This window comes from Osmerus mordax, chromosome 15 (genome assembly GCF_038355195.1).
Source record: "Osmerus mordax isolate fOsmMor3 chromosome 15, fOsmMor3.pri, whole genome shotgun sequence".
Lineage (NCBI taxonomy): Eukaryota > Metazoa > Chordata > Actinopteri > Osmeriformes > Osmeridae > Osmerus > Osmerus mordax.
Window position 1 is genome coordinate 11,261,253 of NC_090064.1, and position 17,957 is coordinate 11,279,209.

At 47.9% G+C, this 17,957-nt stretch overlaps 1 protein-coding gene across 1 annotated transcript in view; it reads right to left on the bottom strand.

Moving 5' to 3' along the window:
- Positions 1–17,957, bottom strand: part of malrd1 (MAM and LDL receptor class A domain containing 1) — a 30,277-nt gene that overhangs the window by 8,496 nt on the left and 3,824 nt on the right. The window contains exons 6-23 of the mRNA XM_067252218.1: positions 17,163–17,300; positions 16,910–17,062; positions 16,186–16,291; positions 15,605–15,972; positions 14,915–15,354; positions 13,815–13,902; positions 13,539–13,724; positions 13,183–13,342; positions 11,997–12,153; positions 11,789–11,899; positions 10,920–11,133; positions 10,567–10,814; positions 9,165–9,444; positions 7,337–7,582; positions 6,532–6,689; positions 2,759–2,939; positions 1,188–1,316; positions 825–986 (exon numbers count right to left, since the gene is read on the bottom strand). Of these exons, the coding sequence (XP_067108319.1) occupies positions 825–986; positions 1,188–1,316; positions 2,759–2,939; positions 6,532–6,689; positions 7,337–7,582; positions 9,165–9,444; positions 10,567–10,814; positions 10,920–11,133; positions 11,789–11,899; positions 11,997–12,153; positions 13,183–13,342; positions 13,539–13,724; positions 13,815–13,902; positions 14,915–15,354; positions 15,605–15,972; positions 16,186–16,291; positions 16,910–17,062; positions 17,163–17,300 (3,525 nt within the window). The remainder of the gene's footprint in view (positions 1–824; positions 987–1,187; positions 1,317–2,758; positions 2,940–6,531; positions 6,690–7,336; positions 7,583–9,164; positions 9,445–10,566; positions 10,815–10,919; positions 11,134–11,788; positions 11,900–11,996; positions 12,154–13,182; positions 13,343–13,538; positions 13,725–13,814; positions 13,903–14,914; positions 15,355–15,604; positions 15,973–16,185; positions 16,292–16,909; positions 17,063–17,162; positions 17,301–17,957) is intronic.

The following is a 17,957-nucleotide window of genomic DNA, read 5'->3' on the forward strand; positions in this document are numbered from 1 at the left end:
GGACCCTGTATCTCTGGACACCAGTGATGATGCAACCTGTGGGTGTCCCTCTGTGTGTGTTTCGGGTCCTCTTTGTGCTATGGTCTCACAGCGTGCCTCCAAACCATTTGTGTGTGTGTGTGTGTGTGTGTGATACTGTCCGAGCCTATCGATATGCTTCACAGAGGGGTCATGAGGTCAACCCGGACACCAGAGCGTACCAGACAGGCCTCCACTGCGTGTATCTTTGCGATCAATACAATGTGTGGAGTAGCCCCTCCCTGGGGTGAGTGTGTGCGTGTGTGTTTGATCGAGGACGTGTGTGTCATATCATGGCTCGACAGAGGAAAACTGTATCCATCCCTCTTACAAAACAACATTGTCCTTGTCGAGTTAATGGGTCAATCTATTATGTATTGTGCCACATATTAGATAACTGTCTTTTTACAGTGTGAAACACGGAACACCCACACACACATGCACCTCCTATCTCCAACTACTCACTACACTATCCTACCACGGTAAACAAACCCAATATCCGATGAACACCCCTTGAGTTGCCAATAAACAGAAGAATGCCTAAATTTCCTGGGAGGAAATCCTCTCATGGCTCTGGGAACATCACTGATCTGCCTCAGTGCTCCGAGAGCAGCTCCAAATCCACACCAGGAGATTGCCTGTTGCTAGGCACCATCTAACAGCAGACCAAGGGCTGGGAAAAGCCATCTACCTGCAGCCCAAGAGATTAGTGAGACTTTTGGCCTCTGCTATTCTGCTATTCCACAGATTTTAATCTATTCTATTCTTTGCTACTCTACTGTGACGGTACTCTGGGGCAGACTTACCAGGGCTGTGGTCACCGCTAGGTCCCGTCCCGGGAGTGTCACTCTTCTGGCCAATCCTCCAATCACAGTCATTGCCAGGGTCCTGAGACAGCTGGCAGGTGTCTTCCCATTGGTCCTCGGGCATGTTGAAGTTACAGGCACCTGGAAGGCCTAATATGTGGTCTGGGAGGCGGGGGAAGAGGGATAGGAACAAGCAAGTGTGGAAAAGAAAGAAAGAGGTTGGAAGAGGGATTGAGTGTGTGAGAGAGGAGGAGATAAAAGTAAAGAGCTAACAAGACAGGTGTAATGGAAGGGGATGACCTAAATTGATGTCCACGTTGTGGTGGGAAAGTGATTGGACAGCTCAGGGTTCCAAGCCCTCACCACAGTATCGCTCGTCTGAGCCATCCTCGCAATCAGCCTTGCTGTCACACACCAGACGGGCCTCCACGCAGTCGCCGCTGCCGCACACAAAGTCAGTGACGTCCGGACAGGAGTCAGGAACCACGGCATCTAAAACACACACACGTGTCACAGACACACACACGGTCACAGACACGCACACAGTCACACGCAGTCACGTGCACGCACACACGCGTAAAGACGCAGTCACAACGAGAAGAGACAACCCTACAGGAGGGCCACTCGTATCCCATCACTCTCTTGAGTTCGAGGTGTGATTCCGGTGTCAAGTATTGAGACTTCAGCGTTGGTGGACTTGACAGCTGTGACGCAGATGCAGTATATCACAGTGAGTCAGGGGGGCTGTGCTTTCCAACCGAGAGAAATAGAACGTTGAGACGCAGCCCTGGATGATAGAAATGATAGAACTCTCTCTTTCTCTTCTGTTACCTCCCTTGCTCTCTGGTACCACTTTCCTCTTTCTGCTCGCCTCAATCTCTCCCCTATCTGTTTGTTGTTTGGCTCCAGAGGACAGGAACAGTAAAAAAAAACAGCCGCAGACTAGGCCACAGCCATCAAACACTGTTCCTGCTGCGCAGCCTTGTTTGAGAAAAGATAGAACATCCCAGACAGGGATCAACCGGATAAGACGTGTGTGTGTGTGATGTGTGCGTTAGTGTGTGTGTGTGTGTGTGTGTGGCCGTGAGGATAACAATGTCCCTTTAGAGTGAGAAAGACAAAGAGTTGCTCGAGGTTGCAAAAATGGAACTGCTGGCAAACCTATTTTGCATGTGCACCATGCAACAATGTAAGTATGTGTGTGTGTTTGTGTGTGTGAGGGAGAGAGAGTGTGTGTGAGCTTCAGAGGGGAGCACAGCAGAGGTATGGCCAGTTGCCATCTTCTGGATAGACCTCTGCCAGGGCCTTCTTACTGTGTTCAACTAATGTGAAACATCGGTGTATGACAGAAACATCTAGAAAGAGCACATGTGATCCCCTGTCACCCCCTGTATGTGGGTGTATGTGTGTGTGTGTACACAAGTATGTGGGTGTGTGTATGTATGGCATATGGTTGCCACATTCGTCAAAAAGAAAAGGTTACTGACTGAGTAGCAAAACAAGTTTGTAGCAAAAGGAGATCTCTTCAATGCACGGCTGAATGGCAGTTGGCTTGCAGGGCAACTAGAGGAGCACATTTAAAAGCTGCCAGAGAAGCATAATCTCATTTAATCCACATTATTCAAGGATGGCCGCAGGTACTGTTCAATTCACAACATCAAACGTATAATTTCATGGCTTCAACTTCAGTTCCAAGGAACTGTCAATGACTCAACTGAAATGTAATTAGGCTGTGTTCACGCATGGTAATCATAAACTCATATCTTATAGTTGAAGAGGATAAGTGAATTAACTCAATTTGCTTCCAATTAGCTCTTTCTATAAATCTTTTAACGTCTTAGATCCTTATCCTATGAGACGCCATCCATGCCAAGTCATATCCCAAGTCAAGGGAAACAATAAATAGTTGATGTAGTACAGTGTGTGTTACTCACTGGGGGCACAGTCTAGAAACTCCAGATCATCCAGGGAGGCCCCTCCGCCCAGGTCTGCAGAACGAACCCCTTCGAAGATCACCTCAAAGTCTCTCAGTTTCCTCAGAGGAACCTCTGCTCGGTTCCACTGCTTTCCCTGGTTCCCTGTCCGGCTCCACATCTCCGTCAGAGCGTTCTCTGTCTGTCGAGAGGGGTAGAAGACGTACAGAAGAGGAGAGAAAAAAGAGGTGGAGAATAAAGGAGGTGGAATGAAGTGACAGGGCAAGCCAAGCCTTAAACAGGGAAGCTTATTCAAAGCTGTAGCACTTAGTGCTTTTACACAGTAAGACACTACACATGGAGCTCAGAGTGACTCGTAGAAGGAGCTGCCTGGAATCAAGGAGGCCATTGTGGAGTGGTCATTGTAATGACATTGGAAGGACATTTGGCTCTCACCCTCAGACCAGGCACTCATGTTCAAACACATCTCTGGTCTGAATGAACTGTATTTGTTTCATTATGACACATATGGAAGGCATTAAAGCCCAGGCTCAATGTATTACCAGTAAATCAGCTGTCTGTTCCCATAGGGCTGTCCAGGCCCTTCATCACAACTAATAAAGCTGTGAAACAAACTGTGTGTACAATAACTTCAAGGCTCCTTTATGGCTATGTTACACACCAGTGTCTCAACTGCAAGGATTTTGCAAGTCATTTATCCAGACAGAAAAATAGAGCCTTGAGTTATCTTTTAATTTAAAGATGATTTTCTTCTAGATCTGACTGGTACACTGTCAACTCACACGATTGAAGATAGTGTCATAGGATCCTCTTTAGTGGATAGTGGAGGATAGTGTCATCACAAAAGTGAAAAATGGTACTTATTTACAGTCGACAGTAACACTCATTGTAGCGTGTCCTATTGGGATGTACATCAGACCATTTAGAGATATGCATCAGCGCCTGTTTTATCTTGGGTCTACATACAGACCTGCTGAAGAAGCCGCTGCCAAACCACTTAATGGAGGCCTGATGGTTACAGGGGCGAGGAAGGCCTCGTACAGACTGAGAGGACTCCCATGGTGGAGGCAGAAGGGATATGGATTTTGGAGTTGTGCAGTAATTGAGTGTCTGAGAGTAGAGACAATGCTGACAATGATGCAAACACAGAAACTATCTTCATTTGTATCTTCTTATTACATTGGGATGGCCTCCATCTGGAATTATAAGGATTCAAGTTGTTCCTTCAAAGGAGATAATAGACTTTGATAAACACTAAAAATAGCAGTGACTCAGCAGTTACTAGTGACATCATAGATTTAGGCTATCTAGTCCCTGTAGGGACAGAATGTGTATCCATATCTGACCTCCCTCTGTACTAGTACTGAGTGTATCACAAGAAAACATGAAGGTAACCTTAGGCCTGTACTATAACACTAGCTAATCAGCTGTAAATATGTTTCTGCCAAAGGGTGCAGTACACTGCAGAGACAGGAGAGAGAGAAGGGGCTGGACTTAATCTACTCAAAACAGAGGACAAGCAATGTCGTGTTCTGCTCAGCAGTTTGAAAGCTTATTAAACTGGCCCCCTGGGGTAAACCGCACTTTCTGTCTCTTGGACTCTTCTAGTCCTCTGCCAATGGAGTCTTTGTTAGAATAATCTTGTTACTGGGATGGTAAAGCCTGTATTAATATCTTGTCTCGTTGAAATATTTATCCAGGTTTATGCGGGATATTGGAAGCGAACTGGACCTTTACATACCAGTAGTGCAGTACTGAGGAGTGTCTGCTGTGACCTGTGATTTGATGCCTCAATGCCATCTCAATCGGGGTGCTGATCAGATCAATTTGAAAGATCATTTTCTAAGATCATAATCTGGCAGTGAGACCGCAAATCCACTTTGTGCCTAAATCAGAGAGGACGTAGAGTTACATAACTTTATTTCAGCATCACCGATGACAATTCCAGGAGTCTAAATGAACTGGGAAAGTTGTAATATCACCTCAGAATAAATATTCCATTGACATCTCCCCTAATGTCCTAGTATATTGAATGTCTTGGTAAGCCAAAATCCAATTTATATTCATGGCTTTTTCATTTTATGGGAGTGTTGGCAGTCGTTTGGTTGTCAGCTCACCTTCAATCCAAAGTACATCCCCTTTTTTTCTGCTAACAAAAGGGATGCAAAGTTGTGAAGCCAAACTTGGAAAGCTTCCCAACAGACTTTGAGCATTTTCAGACATCACTTTACACAATATGTGTGTTCAAAATCAATATACACAGTAAACCACAAGCAAATGTTTGTGTGTGTGTGTGTGTGTGTCAATATAACCTTTTGAAATATCAATGCACTGTTAATAGAGCAGATTTTAAGAGTAACATCTGGGCCACAAAACAAGTCAACATTCAGATGTGTGTGATAATGTCTACACTCTGGGTTTCCAACATTGATGCTAACTGACATGCCATTCACACTCCAACAACCATGTTATCAAAACATCTAAACTGACTGTACACTGATTCACTAGTCCTCATTCACACCCTCCTTCCTCTGGTGTGATCACACGATGACCTTTAAATCCACAACCACCACAGAGTCAACCAATCCCCTTGTCTCATTTCCTCAACCAATCGTGACCTTCCTTGAAGGTCACATCTAGTGTGTTCCGACCTCCATGAGAGGACCCATCACAAAGTGCCTTGTGGTCCTTCTCATGTCTGTCTTGCTGTGGCAAGGATATCACCGCCAGGGAGCCAGAGTCAGGTGCAGGCAGACAGAAGTCTCGTGGTCAGGGCGAACAGCCAGGGCAGCAGTTCAACATCTGATCGATGAAGCTAAGATAATGAAGCGATGTAGTCAGATGGGAGGTGAGTGACTATAATATTGGGACATACTCTGAATGTTCTATTTGCTTGAAGGGATTTGTTTTAACAGTGTTTGTGAAAACGGTGCGTCATGTTAATGACGCACCGCTGCTTGAGGGGAAAAGAAGAGCTTTAAATGGAATTTACATGATGACTCCCTGTCCCGCCTTGCAAATTGCTCTGAATGGAGATAGGGAATCACACGCACGCACGCGCACACACACACACACACACCCGCACGCATACACAGAGTAAAAACAACTGCTGAACCAAAGATGTGCCGCACCTTAACCTTGAGCACCACTCTTACAGAGTCTAATCAAGTCTGAGAGTAAACAAACCAGTCAGTAGAGAGAGGAACACAGACAGAGCTTCTGTTGTGGTCCCACTAAATTAAACATGTGTGTTTGTACAAGGTTAAATAAATGAAGGTGTGCTTGACTATTAGAAGCCCTCAGAACTGGCAAAGGATTAAGGCTCATGGGGGTAGGGGGTAGGCGGTTCTACTGGGGTACCCTTGGTCCAGATGGCACAGTAGCACTGACTGGCTGCAATCCCCCTGCCGCAACCCCCCCCCCCCCTCCAGGCTCTGCCTGACCTGCACACGTCCAGCCAGGGCACACACGGCCTGGCATCCAGTGCCAGCCTGCTGGTTTGTACTTAGCAACACAATTGAGAGCATGGCAAATGGACAGTTGCTCTCCACTGACTATTACAGACGGGCCTCTTATTCCAGAATTATTAGACAGAAATAACACCATGCCATGGTTGGGTAACCATGGCAGCCACTGCTTATTTTTCAGACTGGAGCACTCTGAAACTGTCTGACCAATGTCACTGTGACATAAACAGTGCATGTCGTTATGACACACAGAACAGTTTGTAGATAATATGGTTGAACAAGACCTCCCAGAGACAGACCTCTTACCTTGACCAGTAAGCGGATGGTGCCTGATGCCTTCTGGGAGATGTAGTACCAGAAACGAAGCTTGCAGATGGAGCTGGACTCCTTCCATGGGGAACTCCTCATGTGAGCTTTGTCTCCTTTCAGTCCCACGGGAGTGGCCTTCAGATAGACAAGATGTCCTAGGGGGGTGGGCGTTTGGTGGAGGGGGATTGATAGTTTCATATGAAATAGATACACAGCAAGACAGAGAGGAAGGGAGAAAAGGGGCATGGAGAGAAAGAGGGGTTTCAAAGAAAGAAGGAATGTGTGATGGAGGAAGAAAAAGGAGAAATGAGAGGAGAAAGAGGATGGGAAGAAATGGACAGCGAAGGTTAGCCTGACCAATAAGCATCCAGTCTCTTTCTCATCAGGCTCATTGAGCCTCTGGGGACAAATGACACTGAGGTCACTGGGGTGGGAGGGAGAGGGGTATGCGGGTCAGAATCCAATCAGTGACACTGCCCTTGGTGTCACCCCACAGTGCCAGATAGGTACCCCACAATGCAATGATTAAACCTCCAAACTTAGGAGGGGAAAAAAGTTTTGCAACTATCAGAAACTCCAAGGCTTGAGTGTGTATCTAGATATACAGAATATCTGTATTGGCAATAGCATAAAGAATGTACAAGCTACAGCCATTCAATTCACTTGAATTCTCACAGAACTAAAGTATGACACAATAATTATATTGATGCATACTTAGCAGATACTTTTATCCAAAGTGACAGAGGGGATTTTTAACATCTTGATCTGCATTCAAATGCTAGTCATGACACTTAGTTATTACCTCTCTCGTTGTTTAGAGTATGGTCAAATGGTGGGTGAACGCTTTTGTCAAAGCCACCACCCAAAGTCCAATCAAAGTTATCAGCCAGGGAACTCTTCCAACCACAGCGACCGTTCTCGAAGGTGCAGGAAGTCCCACAATCCTTTTCATCTGTGCCGTCGCCACAGTCGTCTGTGAAGTCACAGAGTTGCTTCGGACTAAAACACCGGCCATTTTTGCATTGCAGGAGTCCTGGCAGACAGGGCCCTGCAGTGAACACACACATAGCACACACACGAACCCCACACAGTAAGCCACAGGAAACACAATTCACCACACATTGAAAACATAAAATACAAGCAAGGATGATTGAATCTGCTTTTCCCAAAGCCAGTTTAAATCACAGTTCATTACAGTCTTGGGTGATGGGTGATGGTGTTGAGTGTAATGGATTCCATATGAAGACAGGGGAGCCGGAGCAATCTTGGGGTCGGTTGGCTGATATGTTTGCCATGCCTTTTCACCCCCATACATCATGAACAGCAGCTATCAACGGTCAGGGGTCAAGGGTCAGACAGTGGAGCAGCAGAGCACCATTCCATCGAGAGGTTAAGCTGAAGAGCGCTCCAGAAATGCTACAGTAGATTATCTCCCACCATATGAGTTCCTGCATGACCCAGAAGAATCAATACATTCTTAGAAGTGTAATTTCATCAGCTGAAAACAGTGTTCGAAAAAATAAAGGAGACAGCTGTACTCGTGGACAAGTCCTGTGACTTCCATCCTTCACAAGGAAGTGGAATTCAATTGGAAAGTGGAGGGTAACCAAAGTGAAAACATCTCATCTCAGTGATGTATTAGTTTCTCTTTCAGTGGTTTAGGAGGACAAAGAAGTGGAACCTTAAGTCCGGCTCAGCTCCTATTGTATGTGGCGGAGGAGAGGGTGGGGGAGCGGGGGAGGGGGATTAGATGAGAGAGTGAGGAGAGTGGAGGGTGTGGGGTGGGCGGGCGGTCGGGCAGAGGGGTGGGGGTGGACGTTGTTCGGGAATCCGCGATGGTTCTGAGCCAGGCATTCCAGCGACAGGGTCAAAGAGAGGGTTGGGGAGGTACTAGAGAGGGAGATGAGGCGTGATGAGGGGCTGGGGGGGGGGGGGGGGGGGGGGGGGGGGCAGTAATTAAAGCAGAGAAAGGGGAATAAGTCTCTCCAGTTTCTTTGTTCCTCTTCAGGTGCAGACGACCAGAAGGAATCAGCTCTACCACACGGCCTCACTGGAAGACAGGAGGACACCCCTCTCCTGTCTAGGTAACCATACTGGCTCACAGCCAATAATGAACACACATTCACAACATTCTCCAGAGGAGAAAAGCTGTTGGCTGCGACTAATGGCTGCTTCCTTTCAAGCTACACTACTGCTGTAAAAAGGACATATTTCCTGCCCCCCCCCCACCCACCCATTATCCTCTAATACAGCGCTAGCTTCTTGTCAGTCCTTTCTCTGGATCTGAAGAAACGTTAGTAAACTTGTCAGCATATACAGTAAATGCCATCCTTACTGTTTGCCCCTGTTGCCCTCTGCCACAAACCCCTGGCCAACCTGAAGAGCACACTGCCCCCTGCTGGATGAATGCTACAGGAGAGGCCCAGAAAAAGCAGAAACAGAAAAAGCTCCAGTCTTGTTGAGTCAACCAGTTCTGCTTGGCTAGACCATACCCCTAATCGTTTCTGTCTTCTGGGCCCACTTAGTCACTGAGGTGTTTATGGACAGACTTCAGCCCAATGGCTCCCACTGGCCTGCGAAAGCTCACTAAGGCATAAGGACAATGAGGAGAGGAGGACTCTGAAGTTTACCCGGAGGTGACGGAGGCTCCCCCGGAGAGGAGGAGGAGAGCAGACATCCAGACGAGAAGGTGATGTCATCCAGACAGACGTCCCCCTTAGCGGTGTGGCCGACCGTGCCCTCGAACATGACCCGGAAGTCCACGTGGGAGGCCAGCGCGATCTCCCTGCGCTGCCAGTAGTTCCCCTGGTCTCCCGTCAGGTTGAGGAGCAGCAGGGGAGGGGAAGAGGTCACCTGGAGAACGTGGAGAGATCCGATGCCGCCTCCAGACATGTGCAGGTAGAAGCGGATCTAAAAAGAAGCATACTGTTTATTACGTCATATAATATGATTTGATGTAATAGGGTACGGTATGATATGGTATGTGAGATGGTATGATATTCAACGATAGGATATAATATGGTACAGTGTGTCATGTTGTATGACGTGATCTGATCTGATGATGTGAGAAACCCATACTGGTTTTCGGGGTCAAAGTGTTCGTGCATTGTACATTCAGAATAGTCCAACGCAAAGTTGTAAAAAGTCTGGGTGAATGATAAACATGAGAGTCACAGTATGCTTTACAATTACCACAGACTTTCTGCTGCACCCTGATTAGTGGATGAAATACAGTGGTCTCCTAACCACAGACCAAGAGAAGGAAGTTGAAGCCTATTATTGTAGAGGTAATTAGTTTTCATGAGACTGGTCCTCCCAGTAGACCCATTTGCTTCCCTCTTCATTTCCTGTATTCGTTAAGACCTGCCCACAAAGCCAGCTTCTCCAACACAGGCTGGAAAACGAGTTCTACAGAATGACTCTCCTCCAAATGTCACCTGACACTGGGCCAGAGAAGTGAGGCAAAGGCAGGACAATAGAGGCAGCTGCTGTTGCTGCAACCAAACTACTTCATCTCCTCTTATCCCCTTCCCTCATCTAATCTCTTCTTCATTCATCTCCTATCCTCTGCTCTGCTCTTCAACTCTCCTCTTTTCTCCTCCCTCCAATTTCGAGTAATTGGAGTCTGTCAGCTGTATTTTGAGATTGATGACAGGTCTTCCCTGGGATGAAACAGACACTGCTACACATTGTCAGGAGCAGTCAGTCAGGAGGTAGGTTCACGCACACGTTCACACACAGGATGATGTAAGACTGGCTCAGTATGACTGAGAAGAGAGAGGGTGATAAACCTGCCTTCCTATCTGGTCTGAGGGGAAATACTGACATTGTCCTTCAAGCATGTTTGATCTTTACAACCTAATTATCTTATAAAACTGATCCCTCGTCTTCAAACTGGGTTTGACTTTTCCACCTCCAGCCTCAACTCCCTCCTTCACCTTCAATTTCAACTCAACCACAAATCCAGACAGATTTCTGTTGACCCCTCTCACTTATTGCCCTCTAGACGCTGACCCCTGACCCTTGACCCACCTTGCACTGCTTGCTCCTGTGGCTGAGGAGGGGTCCTGTGATGCGAGCGGAGTCTCCGACCGCCTGGGGGAAGGAGGTCTCTAGGTAGAGGTAGTGACCAGACGGGTCTCGCAGGGTGTGGTCTGTGGAAGGCCCTGTGCCAACCGTAGGGGTGCTGCCAGCTTTTATCAGCCAATCAAAATCATCCTCCTTGCACTGGCGCCAGGAGCAGAGGTCAAACTCAAAGTTGCAGCGTCCGCTGAATCCCTCTATGAGAGGAAAGAGAGGAGTGGTTTCGTTCTACTGTAAAAAGACACAAAGAAACCCTGGTCAGCAGGAGAGGCATTTTTGATCAGGCAGGAGAAAAGCCTCACTGCAGATGTAGAGGTCCTCGTCGGAGCCGTCGCCACAGTCATCGATGAAGTCACAGAGGTTGCCGTGGGGGATGCAGTGCCCGTTGGCGCAGGCGTAGTCCTCAGGACCACAGGGTAGCTCAGGGGGGAGGGGCGGGGCACAGCTCTGGAAGGCAACGTCATCAATCACCACGTCTCCAAGGTAGCTGATTCCACGCTTGGCCCGGAACATCACCTGACCAATAGAAACAAGCCCCCCTGTCAGACCTCCTTCAAGACTTCAAACAGTCAAGCCTCATAAAGTGACAGCTACCCAGAACGAGGGGTCTCCCAAGGGTCACTGCAAGAAGGCCTTCAACAGACTGGACATGTATGGCATCAAACAAACATTATTCAGAGCCATTCAAAAGTTCTAATTACAGTTGGATGGTCAGACAACACTGTAAGGGCAGCTGTCTGTTGAAGGGCTCTCTGGAAGAGACAGAAAGGGCACTGCGAGTCTCTCTGATTGTGAAAAAGCGTCTGTTGGAGACATGATGCTGGGGTGTGAAAGGTCATTCCGGACACTGATTGGCCTCTGAAGAGTTGAGCTGTGTCTGCCAGACAGAGGGAGGGAGGGAGGCTGGCAGATATCAGAGGATACCGACACAAAGGTCATTATTATGTGGAGCTAAAATGACAAGTCCGGTGCTAATGTCCAGGCCCTGGTTTTGTTTAATGAATGACTTAGGCTGACCCAATCACAAGGCTCCACAGACATAAAAATGCTTCATAAAACGCAACACAGACACAGAATACTCTACCAGAGAATACAATAGCTCTAAAAACAAACATTCACCCCAGACCGACAGACCGACTTAACCTTCTGTGTAGCAAGATGATCAACAGACCTGGAAGTTGCTGGACTTCCCCAGAAAGATCTCTCCACGTCTCCATTGGTTGCCTTGGTTACCGGTCTGCGACCACACCTCCTGGGTAACATTTCCCAACTTCAACAGCACCTGATGATGACAGCATGGTCGTGTGATACAAACCATTATTCAACTGACAGTCTCTTGTCTGAGCCGACTTTTAAAGAAGCGTGATTGGTTCCCTCACATGCAGTGCTCCCACGGTGAACCCACTCATGTGGTACCAGAATCCCAGGGTGCACTGGGGCCCAGTGGATGAGATTACAGGAGTCTGGAGGTCAGTGATGTGGCCGTAGCCGCCATTAGAGCTGTCAGCATACATGTACCATCCCTCATTGCTGCCCCTGGTGGCAAAGGTTAACCTTGTTTACATTTAACTTTACACCTGATGAAGTATCGGGTGAAGGAAGTTTCATCTTTTTTTGCACTGTTTGTTTGTACAATATATATCTACCTCAAGTGAGATACTAGTATAAATAGTATTAATAAAAGTGTGCTCCCCCTTACTTTCTGCACACCTCTACAAATCTTATAATCGAAACCCCCCTAATTTAGCAGGAAGCACTGCTGTTTCCAATCTTTATTTTCTGCTCAACCGTGAAATGGAATGAAAGAGCATGTTTGTCCATCTCCAGAGAGTATGAGACATGTCTGTTCTTATCTAGCACCAGACCTGTCTCTCATAACACAGTCACGCGCACACACACACACACACATACACAGACGCACACGCATACACACATACAGTTACGGAGGCAAAGAGAATTCCAGTCTCTTTGATCCTAGTAGCTGAGCTCTACTAAGTCTTACATTCTGTCAGTCAAAGAACCATGGGTGAGTGGGGCCCTGGGAATCTCTTGCCTGTCTCATCCATCTCCATGAGCTCCCATCACCAGAAAATCCATTCCCCTGCCCCCCTACTCCCCAGCCCACTGCCCCCCAGGGGGAAGAGCCTTCCCTGGGCTTACAAAACACAGAGCTCCCCTTCTCTCCCCATAGAGCTGGCAAAGCAGTATCGATTGGCCACGAGGGAAGTGTAAAGGACAACAGCAGGAATTGATGGGACTGAGGGCTGAGATATGACTCCATCTGCCCCTCTGGCCCACAGTCCAAGTAGATGAAATTACGGGAATAGTAAGATTGAGGGTAGTGAGGTAGAGGTAGCAGGAGTGGAACAACCATTCTGATCTGTCTCTTTGTTCTCAAGGACCTCAGATGAGCTATCACACCAAGTAAAGGTGCCCTGCTGCATTGCCCACTCTAGTTCAGTGCCCACGGCAAAGTGGACAGCAACACTCTGAGGCAGAATGTGTCTATCCCCCACCCAGAACCAGATGTGTTGGGTGTAGGGAAGTTCGATGTAGAGTGCTCACAAGGTGTGGTCGTTGACGGGCCGATGGTACTGCTCCCCGTAGTGAATGGTTTCCCCCTGGTCAGGGAGCCACGTGAAGTAGTGCTGGTTGTTGGACATGGCCTGACAGCTGACGGTCCACCCACACTGGTCACCCCCCTCAAAGTCACACAGCTCCTTCACTGGAGGGAGGGAGGAAGGGAAAAGCCAGAAAGAGAGAAATAGAGAGACAGAGCGAGAACATTTATTCATTTAGGTACAAGTTTAAACTCAGCCCTTTGGAGTTCACACGTAATAGTCATAAAGTGAGGTAAAGTTATAATAACTTTACTAATATTCACCATATAGCTGTTCCATCTGAGGTGTAGCAGTACTCACCACAACTGAACTCATCTGAGCCATCGGAACAGTCATGTCTGAAGTCACACACCTTACTCTGGTCCACACACTCCCCAGGGGACCCACACACAAACTCCCCTTCGGGGCAGCTGTGGGGCTGGGCCGTGGGGGTCATGGTGGGGCTAGGCGTAGGGGTGGGGCTGGGGCTCACTGGTGGCAGGTCCCCTGAAGTAAAACAAACACCCTGAATGTGACAGCACATAGTACACAGCGGGACAGAGCGGGGTGACGTTGAGTGTGGAGGGTCTAAATTACCTTCATATGGGACACAGTCAAGGAATGACAGGTCATCAATGGCGATGTCTCCATTGAAGTCATCACCAACTGTGCCCTCCACCAAGATCTGTCCCAAAAAGAAAGAGGGGATGGGTGAGGGTGGGTTGAGGGTGGGTTGAGGGAGGGGAGCAGAGCTGAGTGGGGGGTACAGTGCTGGATGGGAGTCTCCAGTGTCTCCTAGACAGATGTTTATGGTGAGCTTGATAACGTTACTGCATCCTAAGGGTCACAAAGCCACAAACTAACAATCTGCATGAAAAGCGACACCATTTCCCATAATCCATATCACTCCATAACACTTTATGTATTATTGATATGTGTGTTTATGAGTCACACATTTGCATTGGCATCGCACATTAGGGTGAACGTGAATGTTATGGAAGACTGGATAAAAAGCCTTTTCGTTATAAGAAACTTCATTAGCAAGCACCACAATAAACTACCTTGGGACACAACTTAATTAACTTCTACACCTATCATGCAATGCTGCTGCTGGTTGAACGACTGAGCAGAGAGCCATAACTTAAGCAGTAGGCCCATATCCTCAATGCAGCACTGCCATGAATTCTGGGATACGGGAGCCTCCACCTCACCTCAGGCCAATGCTAAGTTAATTAACACATGATGCTCATTGGAAGGGAGCTAGATGGTCTTAACTAGACTGCAATTGCCCAAAGGGGGATGATATGCAGATTCAGGGAGGAATGGACAAAGTGATTCCACCACTGCACAAATATGTTAATGACTCCTTCACAACTTCACAGCATAAATCCAATATTCATGGCTGAAAAGATACAATAATGAACATGTGCCACTATTTGGATTTATTCAATATTGAACTTAGGTGTATTGGTTTAGTTGGGAATATGTTGTTGGTGCGGTTTCACAGCTTTACCGGAGAAATGTGTTTCTTTGAGGTGAAATGAGAAGCACCATAATGATTCTTAAAGCATCACACCAACCAATCCACATCACTGAACTTCTTAATGTGAACATGCCAACACAAACAGATAAAACCTTATAAAATCCTTCTCATTGGACGATGGACCTGTGGAGTCCTGGTGTTCTGTCAAGTTTACCTGAAAGGGCCGGGCACTGTTGAGATACAGGGTCTTCCTGTGCCACAGGTTGTCTTGATTGCCGTAGCGAACCCACAGCATGTGACCATTGCCGGTGCTGGATGTTCTGAGGTAAACAGCCAGTCGGTAGACATGGGACCCGAACATATGGTAGTGGAACCTGAACACACAGAGGTGCTGGGGTTGACCCTGGGCGCGGCGTGGCGTGGGCTGGAAGACCCGGCTCACCAGCACCGCCGTGTCCTTAAACTCCTGAGGAGCGGAGGCCTCGATGTAGACGTAGTGCCCGTTCACGGTGCCAAGGGTGTGGTCCTTCATGGGACCCGTGTTGAAGGTCGGTGTGGGGCCCTGGATCTGGCTCCAGTCAAACATGTCAGCTCCACTCCGCTCCTGAGTCCAGCTGCACAGGCCCTGTTCGAAATCACACTGCAGCTCTGGGGCTGACGGAAACCAGGAGCAAACAAGAAGACCAGGAGACAGGTACGGATCATGAGGCTAGGACCATGACATTGTGTGTGTGTTTCTGTGTGTGTCTGTGTGTGTCTGTGTGTGTCTGTGTGTGTGTGTGTCTGTGTGTGTGTGTCTGTGTGTGTGTCTGAGTGTGTCTGTGTGTGTCTGTGTGTGTCTGAGTGTGTCTGTGTGTGTCTGTGTGTGTCTGTGTGTGTCTGTGTGTGTCTGAGTCCAACTCACAGCAGCCCTCCTCGTCCGAGCCGTCCCCACAGTCATCCACCAGGTCACAGCGCTGCAAGTGCTCCACACAGGCCCTGCTGTGCAAGCACCAGAAGTGTGTGAAGAGAGGGCATTCCGTTGTCGCCGGGGGAAGGGAGCAGTTCTGGAAGGTGACATCATCCAGGGCAGAAACTCCATCGAACACGCCCAGGCTGATCTTTGCCAATGAGATCTGGAAGGGCTGGGTGATGCGTCCCAGTTGGACGGTGACCTTGTTCCAGCGGTTCCCTTGGTTGTATAAGGTCCTCCATAAAATGGTAGAGTTCTCAACTCCCTCGATTTGCAGGTACATGTCTGCAGCCCCCACCGATATACCTGAGTTAAAATGCCTGCCGATTGGGGGGGGGGGGGGGGGAGTCACAGATGGGTGCATCATTATACCAAGGATACCAACAAGATGAAGCAATACAAATAGATATGCTGCACATCATAGGTGAGCGTTTCTGCTGTGTCGTGGTGTCCTCATAGAGAGAGAGAGATGAGTGCTTCAGACACTTCCGGTCAGTATTTCCAACAGGGGTACCAGCAGGGCTCGTTCTTACCAGAATGTCAGGGTGCAGTCGGGCGCGGTCTGCTGGAAGCGAGGTCCCTTCAGGACCGCTCTGGGGTGCAGGCTGCTGCTGTTCTTCACCACAAACATGAAGTGACCTGAGGAAAGACAGAAGGCATCTGGATAAAGAGGGAGCACTTCATGACATCACATTACGGCTTGTCCTAACCAGATCATGAAGGCAGGAGATATAGAAGAGGACGTATGACTGGAAGGGAGCGGGGGAGGGGAGGGGAGAGGCACAGATGGAACGTAACTGTAAAAAAACGATGTGAGAAGCTTGCCATCCAATTAGAGATCCTAAAAAATGAGAGGAAAGAAAAACAGCAGGAGGAAGGGAGGCAAGAAACGAGAGAGGCAGAGACAGAGAGAGAAATGGAGGAAGGGAAAGAGAGAGAGTGGGCGAGTTGTCTCTTTCCTCTCTATTATCCAGAAAGCTGAGGAAGCGTTTCTCCCATCAAATCTCCGCACTCAGAAAAAGGTCCAACGGGGGCTTTTTCTTGGAAAAGTGATAGATTTAATCTGTGAGTAATATTATTTTCCAGCCTTATTTCCTCTGCAACAACACTGAGAAGGTGACAGCGGCCTCTTATCTGCCTAACGTGGCACTTTGCTTTTTCGATTAAGACTGTGAGAGGGAGGAAAGCTATTTTCAGACATCATGGGCTAGAGATGTGTGTGTGTTTGACTGATGCTGCCTCAGGTGGTCTCTCTACCTTTGGAGCTGTTCGTGGAGTGGTCCAGCGGGGGGTCCTGACTCTGGTAGTGGGGTGGGACCTCCGGAGAAGACCCCCGGACCCAGTCGAAGCCATCCCCCTGTGTGAACTCGTACCAGCCGCACAACCCCCCCTCAAAGTCACAGTGAGACGCTGCATTGCAATACGGGGAAAGAGATAGAGATAAAACAACCATGAAACAAGTTGCATGGATCAGTCTTCCTCAATACAACCTGGATTTGAACGGACTCACAGCAGTTGGCTTCATCCTCTCCGTCTGGGCAGTGTGGGGTGAAGTCACACACTTTGTTGTCCTCCACACACACCCCAGGGGGACCACAGGGGAACCAGGAGGGGGGGCACCCAGGGGTGGGAGGAGCCACACTTCTGTCTATGACCGGGAACACAAACAAAGCACTCACAGGTTGGACAAAGAAGCAGTACAAACTAGTGTCCTGAACTGGAAAACACATTTCCAACAATAATTTACATATATTTGAATGTGCAACATGACTGTGACTTGGCAGCTATCCAGGCTTTTATGAAATAATTTTGATTGCGCAAAGCATTATATGTACAGTAAGCCCCTCCATGTGGGTAGGAAGTTGATTTCATTGACGCACGTCATGCAAGACGTTCATTAAGTGACTTTTTTGTGGACATTCTTTATTGCGGTTGCTGTTGTACATCAGTTCTATTGTTATAGACTGCACTGCAGATGGAGTTAACCATAAAGAGAAGGGACCAATGAAAGATAAGTTGTTTTGATCCATCCTCACTAAAGTAGCCCTCTTTCCTGAATGGATCCTTGTTGATTTATATTTACAGACTGTAAACTTCTGTTAATTTCAGTGAATAACACAATCTGGTGGAAAACATTGAAGTCGTCGAAGCTACTGTAGCAAACAAGAAGAGCCAACATTCAATACCCCACAGGCCAAACAGACAGAACTGCAAGAAATAGGATAGGTTAATTCATAAGGATTCCAACAAACCTGTCAAATCTGACACACTGCTGTGTATGCCATGACTTTTAATACAGAATTCG